The 8,346-nt window shown below is 38.6% G+C and overlaps 1 protein-coding gene across 1 annotated transcript in view; it reads left to right on the forward strand.

Annotated features, from left to right (window-relative positions):
- The first annotated feature begins 1,839 nt into the window (after window positions 1-1,839).
- LOC149198628 (putative cellulose synthase A catalytic subunit 1 [UDP-forming]) overlaps window positions 1,840-8,346 on the forward strand; it is a 9,036-nt gene continuing 2,529 nt past the window's right edge. Inside the window, exons 1-7 of the mRNA XM_089400317.1 lie at window positions 1,840-3,306; window positions 4,206-4,401; window positions 6,523-6,737; window positions 6,899-6,986; window positions 7,180-7,372; window positions 7,660-7,926; window positions 8,113-8,335. Of these exons, the coding sequence (XP_089256443.1) occupies window positions 3,226-3,306; window positions 4,206-4,401; window positions 6,523-6,737; window positions 6,899-6,986; window positions 7,180-7,372; window positions 7,660-7,926; window positions 8,113-8,335 (1,263 nt within the window). The 5' untranslated portion in view covers window positions 1,840-3,225. The remainder of the gene's footprint in view (window positions 3,307-4,205; window positions 4,402-6,522; window positions 6,738-6,898; window positions 6,987-7,179; window positions 7,373-7,659; window positions 7,927-8,112; window positions 8,336-8,346) is intronic.

Consider the following 8,346-nt stretch of genomic DNA (forward strand, 5'->3'; position numbering starts at 1 on the left):
GTCAGGACTTTTGGCTCACCAAAAGTTGTAGGTATGCAGTAGAGGTCCAAAATTTGATGCAGCAGGGACGAAATATGTGATTGAAGAACGATTGAATAAGGTTGACATTTTTTACTAAAAGCAGACTTTTATCATCTTAGAAGGACTTTGTTGGAAGGTTGACTTAGTGGATTGGAGGAAGTCTTTGTCTTAGTCAAAGGGTCTTGGTTGTCTCATTTGATTTGAAGAAGAGAAGATAATTTTTGGGTTTTCCCCTTGAAGAGGGGTTTTTCCCTAGTTGAGAGCCTACATCTTGTCTCCTTGTTGTTTTGATCTTCATGTATTTATGTTTTGGTAGTTTCCTAATGATAAGAAGGTAAAAGAAGACACAAAAGAAGATAATAAGAATACTAAGAAATCACAAGTAATTATCAAAATAAGAAAATCTTTCTACCTTTCTGATTTTCTAACAGGTATGAGGTAAATTCATATGCTCCTCTATTCAAAGTTAGTTTTCTGGTTCTTGAGTGATTTCTCATTATAAGGTTGGTGATTTGGGGCCTCAATGGTGCAAAGAGGATTGGTGGGTGAGCACATCTGATGTTGTTTCTGGTTTCTCTTTCCATTATTGATCTGTGAGGCCAGTCTCACTATTTTGTTATCACAATGTCTCTACATTATATGGTCCTTACGTTGGTGCAAGTGTGAGTTAGCTGGGCCCTTAGAGATTCCCTCCTTTGTAGGTTATGTGGGTGTATGAGGTAAATTCATGCGCTTCTCTATTTAGAGTTGGTTTTTTGGTTCTTGAGTGGCTTCTCTATTGTAAAGTTGGTAAATTGCAGCACTGGTGGTGTAAAGAGGCTTGGTGGGTCACCGCGTCTGGCACTAGCTCGAGTTTCTCTTTCTGGTATTGGTTTAAGGAGTTGGTTTCACTGTTTTCCTGTCAGAGTGTCTTTGTGACTACTTTGTTTTTTAGGGAGGTCTTCAAACTATGCGCTAATAGGTGATACAGAGTAATTTAACAGCTATTTTTTATTCTGGTCAATTCTTGTAACCTCTATAGGCACCATGTAACTATGTTCTTGCAGTGGTTTTTATTGCATTGTCCCAAAGTGTTTTAGGGATTAACCAACAATTCACTTTGAAACTCATGAGAATTAGTTCTTATGGTGACAGTGTCCATTTTCTTCTTAGCACTGGTCAAAAAAATAATTATGGTTATCAAGATTGAAGTTCATCACTTCCTTATAATACCTTAGTTTCCCTTTTCCTTCTAACTCCTCATCATCCCATAAATTATATATTTTTTCAAAATGTATATTATATTAAAAATGACTATATATGAAATTTTAAAAATTGAATAACATTTATGGTCTTATTTAATAAAGACATTGTTTATATGCCAAATTTTTTGAGAATTTTCCACTTTATTTTCTAATCTAATTGGCTTAGAATCTCTTATTGATTTATTGAAAATAAATTCTCCACCATGGAAATGTCTGAGATTTTAGAATCTCTTATTGATTTATTGAAAATAAATTCTCCACCATGGAAATGTCTGAGATTTTTAAGGATTTTGAAAGTGGTGAATCAATATATAAAATATAAAATATTTAATAAGACAGGAAAAGATAAAATAAAGAGAATATATAAGAGTTAATATCATAATATTCTTATTTTTAATTCAAAATATTTAACATGTAACTTTAATTTTAGTTAACATTTAAAACTTAGCTAAAAATCAAAAGAGAAATTACTGTTTTTGGGCACCATAGTATTCCCACTTATTTCGAAGAAAGTCCACAACTTGTTTTGGCGCAAGTACTTTGTTTTGCTTCCAAAGAAAATAAAGCCTATGAAACGCTGTCAACAAATAAAAATACATTCTGCAACACAACGATAACAGAGGAACCATGGAGAACGTTACACCTTCATACCTCACAAGTTTCACACTGGAAATTGTAATCAGCAGGTGCCAATCTAACCCAACCCTAATTCCTCTAGGAAAATTACTAGAACCCATTGTGCTAAATTGGCACACAGGCCCAAAGAGTGGCGTGTTGCAAGTTTCAATGCCCTCTTCTTGCTTGTTCAGTGCCTCTGACTATAGGGCTTCTGCGAGCATGCCCAATGGCAGATGACTCTCTTTATACACAGAGAGCACAATCAGTTACCATCTTAAATTCCTTCGCAAGAAATGCGTTTAGTGCTACTTAGAATGGGAACATGAACATCCAAACTGCCATGTTTTTTTGCTGTTGGAGATTCACTATATTGTCCATTGGATTCCTTTTGGTTACCTGCGTGCAGTTACTGTAATTGATGAATGCATGTCCTTTGATGTGAGGGAGGTTAAGAAGACAAGGCCAAAAAAGGATTCAAATTATGATAAGAGAGGTTCTCTCACGAGGGAAAAGCACAAAGAGAGGCGGTCCACAGTCCACGGCCTGGAATTTGAAATCAGATTACCTGTCTGGAATTTGAAACCAGATTGACTGTCAATAACGGTTGAAACAATTTTGTTACCAGTATTAAACAATTTAGTGAAATTTCATGACTGTTTTGCTGTATTTCGGACTGTAATTGACGGTTAGAATGGTCCGTGACGGGCAATTTGGCCGTAAATTTCCATCCTTCCGTCACGGTCCAATCACCGGCCGGGCGGGAATTTCACAGAGGGACGAAGTCGCAAGTGATCATGTAAGCGGATACGATGCCCCCCGGCATTCGTAGCTCTGCGATGGCAAGCTCTCGCTGTAAATCCATGGCAAAAGCAAGAAAATTCCGGTGGTCTTCCAGAAGCTGAGGTGCTGTTTGTTATTGCAAAAAGGCGGGATAGCGGTGTCGTGTTAGACTTGAGAATTGAAATCATTTTACCTCGGAAATTGGAGGAAGCGTTACGAAGTTACGAGTACCACAGCAATTCGCATTTTCGCTGCAAGAAAATGAATGAAAGAATGACCTTCCCGGCGGTCTACTCGGTGAGCTGGATTCGCAGACAACGAGCAAAGGACCTAAATTTTTTGGTCAATTCACGAGCTGCACAGCACATGTTTTTGGTTAATTTTATGAAATTGGTATTGGGAAGAGAAGAAACAGTTATGCACAGACTGGTGTATATTGGTGGTGTTGGGTACAATGTGGGATGATATGGCTTCTACCCCCAACTACAAAAGTATCGAAAGCATTGCCTTTGATTGCATAAAATAAAGTCCTCCAGAAGGAAGATTATACCCAGATTCAGCAATGGAGGCTAGCGATGGTATGATTGCGGGTTCTCACAAGAGAAACGAGTTGGTTTCTATTCGCCGTGACACACAAGTTGGTGTAAGTTTATTGTATTACATTTGAGTAATTTGCTAGGATTTTTCATTTTGCTTTATTGGATCCAGCATTTGGGCTTGCTCCTACTTGGATTTGCACAAGGAATGATGCTTAGATTGCTAATAGACTATGGTATTGCTGGGACTCCTTTCACTTGTTAAGATCTGAGAAATGGGAAGCTTAGCATTGCAACATTAAATCCTTTGCTGCTTCTGTAGAGTTTGAGATTATTCTTCTACTGTTCGGAAACATATCTGATCTTGTATTTTTGTTGGGTATTGACCGGTAGTAATGCTGGATGACACCTTTAGGAACCGGACCTGTAAGGAGGAGCATGGCACTTCTAGTTTTATTAGAGTACCCACTTAGATTGTCGCTTGAAAGCAACCCTATATTATAATTTGTTCTAGAGAACCCTAATAGAGATTGTGCTTGGAAGTGCAAATGAGAAACAGCATTGCATTACTTTTGCCTGAGAATACCTTAGCAAAAATATGGTTGGTGGGTTCCTAGATGGCCAACCTGAATTGAGCTGAGTCATTAACCATTAATAGAAATAAACATAATAGGCTGACGATGCAACTCAATCAGAAAGGAACAACAATCATAATTACGCGAGATAGTACAAAAGTAGTATAAACCCAAATTGGCCTTCTCTTATGGTATTCAATGTAATGCTGATATGATACAAGAGTAGAGGTACTATAGACTCATGTCCATGACGTAAAGACTAAGCAATGGTTTACTATGTCAAAACCCTAACAGGATCTGATATTAAGCTATCAATGGTATCTCTGATTTGGCAGAGCAGCGCAGAGAAGAGTAGGTCAAGTTGTAGATATGATTTTTCAATTTTTTTTTGGGTTTGTGTAAATTGAGAATGATTGGTTATTGATATGCAGCCGAAGCCTCTGAAGCACTCGAGCAGCCAAGTATGCCAGATCTGCGGGGACAATGTTGGTTTGACAGCAAATAGGGAGCTGTTTGTGGCGTGCAATGAGTGTGCATTTCCAGTTTGTAGGCCTTGCTATGAGTACGAGCGTAAGGATGGAAACCAATCTTGTCCGCAATGCAAGACCAGATACAAGAGGCATAAAGGTCAGTGGATACATGTTTGTTGTCTTGGTGTTTAGCAAGTCATTGAAGCTCCACATTGCACAAATATAGACTGCACAGATGATGGTGACATTTTTAGATCTGGGATATTGGCATTGTATTCCATATTGATGCAGATCAACTACCTGCTATAGACCAAATCTGAAGTAGACCTCTGGCACCAAAAACCTGTCAACAGAATTTAGCACAGCAGAAAAGAATTTGATGGACGGTGCACAGATACTCTGTTCCTGATACGCCAATAAAAACAATGGACAGAGTCAACAAATACTAAGGACATAAACAACCAAGACACAGGATAAATGCCCATCAATAGAGTAGAAAAACTCCAATTTATCTCATATTTCTCACACTGAATACACAGTCTCTGACTCTCTCCAGACTACAAGGTTAGCAGTTAGCACAATGGCTTCCCGCCAATAACCTAACCCACAGGCCCGTTATCACTCCACTCAGCACCTCCTCAGTTTCCCCAAAGAAACCTCCTTTCCTTTACCAACTATACTCACTTAAAAACCCCTTGCCTTCCTCCCATGAGAGCAGTCACAGTTTAATTTTAGCAACCGACTCATCCCCTAATTTTCTCAATTAATTCTAACTGCCAGAATTGCTGGCTAAACTTTAGCTCACAACTTCTAAGAATCAGTACTGGAGGATCCACACATTTATGGAGCTGTAGCACAATATCCTTTTCATCTTTTGAAATTCTGAACCTTCTAGTTCAGAGCAATCAAGTTCAGTAGATCTCATGCACTTCTACTCAGTGATCAGCCGCTGCCATCTTATAATTCTTTGATATTGTATCAGTGACTTTGGTGTCCACCACTTTCTCAATGCACTCTCTCCTTTTCATGTTGTGACTGCCCATTCCACCTTCCAAGCACATTTTCTTCTGCAATTTCTTCAGCATTTGTGTGATAGGTATATATATCTGCGATATTAAAGATGGGATTGATGTCAACTTCTTCGGGCAGGTCTACAGAATAGGCATTTTCATTCATTTGCTTGAGTATTTTGCATGGACCAATATTTTTTGATTTCAATTTATGATAAGGTCCTTTAGGGAATCTCTCCTTTCACTGATAAACCATGACTTGTTTTCCCTTTTGCTACAACTTCGCTCTCTGATGTAAATCTGCACCTTTCTTGCATTTCTCATTTGTGCTTTATTTTTGCAGCCTAATTTCCTGTTGCCTATCATGCATATTATTTACGAATTCCTCTGCTATTTGACTAACTCATCTTCCCTCCAGAAGGTCAATTAGATCGACTATCTGTTTTGGATTGTCACCAGAAACAATTTGAAAAGTAGATTTACTTGTACAGTGTAGACCTGTTGATTCTGGAGTTAAAAGCAAATTCAACCTGTGCTAAAACCAAGTCCCATTGCTTTGGATTTTCTCCAACTAGGCTCTGAAGCAAATTACCCAAATTTCTATTCATTGTCTCTAGTTTCCCACGTGTTTGAGGGTGATAGGCCCAACTATATTGCACTATATTGCAATCTGCTGTCAAGGTTTCTCCATAATGTTGTGCAAAAGTGGCTAAGAACTTTTATCCCGGTCACTTGTGATTGACTTTGGCAGCCCATGTAAGCACACTACCTCTTTAAAAAACAAGTCAACCACCTACCTTCGATGATTTATTCTCTTACATGGAATAAAGTGAGCCATTTTGCTCTGGAGATCAAGCCATGACCTTTCACAATTGAGTTGCAACTCTAGATTGAGGAATTAACGCATATCAACATTAAAGAAAAAACTTCAATTTATCTCTTTATTTCTCACACCAAATACACTCTACTCAGCGTCTTCTCTTTTCCCAAAAGAAACCCCTTTTCCTTTACAAACTCTACTCACTAAAAGCCCCCCTGCTTCTCTCTCACAGGAGTAGTTACAGTCTATCTTAGCAACTGACAAATACCCTAGTTTTCTTAATTATTATAACTGCCAGGACAGCTGGCTAAACTTTAGATAACAAATTCTAAAACTCAGTACTGGATGATTCATGCATTTATGGAGCTGTAGCACATCACGGTTGGTTGTCAATTAGTATCTGGCTATCAATTGACAGCTGTCTCTGACATTCGGTGTTTTGCCACAGGAAGTCCAAGAGTGGAAGGTGACGAGGAAGAAGATGATGTTGATGATTTGGAGAGTGAATTCAACTACACTCATGGTCAAAGAGATGACAGGAAACAAAGGACAGAATCAATGATGCAGTGGCAGATGCATGGGCAAGGGGGAGAGATTGATTCAGTTACCTCTTCGAGACAGGATCCTCAGACTCAAGTTCCTCTTCTCATGAATGATCAACCGGTATAGTTTCTATTAACTTGAGAGAGCACTGCACTAACTTTCTCCATTAGCCGCATCTGTGGTTGGCATTGGAACCTGATTTGTGCTGTATGGATGACTGTTGGTTTATAATTATAATTAAATTAGCTTGTATGGATTGTAATTGTAATGCCTTTTGGCAGGTCTCTGGGGAGTTGCCAGATTTTTCCCCTGAGCATGAGAAAGTCACTGGTAGTGGAGATGGAAAACGTGCTCACTCCAATCGACGAGGTATTTGAATTTATTATGCAATATCACTGAGCTTTGCTAATTATAGGATTGGATCTTAAACCAAATAGATAACAACATACTGTTGAACTGGTCTTGGGATTTCACTGGACGACTATATTCATTTGGGGTTTGAAATACATTTCATAGTGATCAGATATGAATGCTTTCAGTGGCTTTCGATGCATTTTTACAGTTCAAGTAAGGATTGTGGACCCTTCCAAGGACTTGAATTCTTATGGAGTTGGAAATGTGGACTGGAAAGAAAGAGTAGAAGGCTGGAAGCTTAAACAAGGGAAAAATACGCTTCAAATGACAAATGGAGGTAGAAATGCTGATGGCAAAGGGGACATGGAGGGCACTGGTTCCAATGGGGAAGACCTCCCAATGTATGCCACTTGTCACAATTCATAGAGTGAAGCAAGCTCTGTTACTGATACATGCTTTAAGATTAAATCCAAGAATATGATGTTTCTTTGTTGAATTTTCTCTCAATCTGAATTTTCTGGAGTGCTGATATTTTACGATATTTATTTAAATAATAGTTTTTCTTGTATTTCCGGGTGCTTCTATATGTGTGCCAGGTCTTTAGATTTTCTTGAATTGATTGGTGCCTCTATATCTGTGCCAGGTCTTTGGATTTTATTGAATTGATTGGTGTCTCTTTGTGTGCCAGGGTTGATGATGCACAACAACCACTGAATAAGATTGTGCCTCTTCCTTCCTCCAAGCTTACTCCATACAGGATTGTGATTATTCTTCGGCTCATAATCTTAGGAATTTTCTTCGAATACCGAGTATCAAATCCTGTTAGTGGTGCATATCCACTTTGGTTGATCTCAGTGATATGCGAGGTCTGGTTTGCTGTGTCATGGGTTCTTGACCAGTTTCCTAAATGGATGCCCATTAATCGAGAAACCAATCTTGACAGGCTTTCTTTGAGGTTAGTTTATCATCTTGAAGATTAAAAATAAATTAATAATCCCTGCCATGTAACTTCAAATGTGGTTGTGTCACTTTTAGGATTCTGTACAAGAAGCCACTTATTTAAGGTTGTTAAAGCAGCCGTCATGTGTATTGTAGGAACCTTGTGGGTGAAATTTGAGTTTCCTCCTTTTCAATTTTTCAGGTTTGACAGAGAAGGAGAGCCATCTCAGTTGGCTGGTGTTGATATTTTTGTCAGTACAGTGGACCCTCTAAAGGAGCCTCCTCTTGTCACAGCAAATACTGTTCTGTCTATCCTTGCTGTGGATTATCCTGTTGATAAAGTTTCATGTTATGTTTCTGATGATGGAGCAGCAATGTTGACTTTTGAAGCCCTTTCAGAAACATCAGAATTTGCAAGGAAATGGGTGCCATTTTG

This window comes from Pinus tabuliformis, chromosome 2_1 (genome assembly GCF_031772625.1).
Source record: "Pinus tabuliformis cultivar Carrire ecotype Pingquan chromosome 2_1, CPIR1, whole genome shotgun sequence".
NCBI lineage: Eukaryota > Viridiplantae > Streptophyta > Pinopsida > Pinales > Pinaceae > Pinus > Pinus tabuliformis.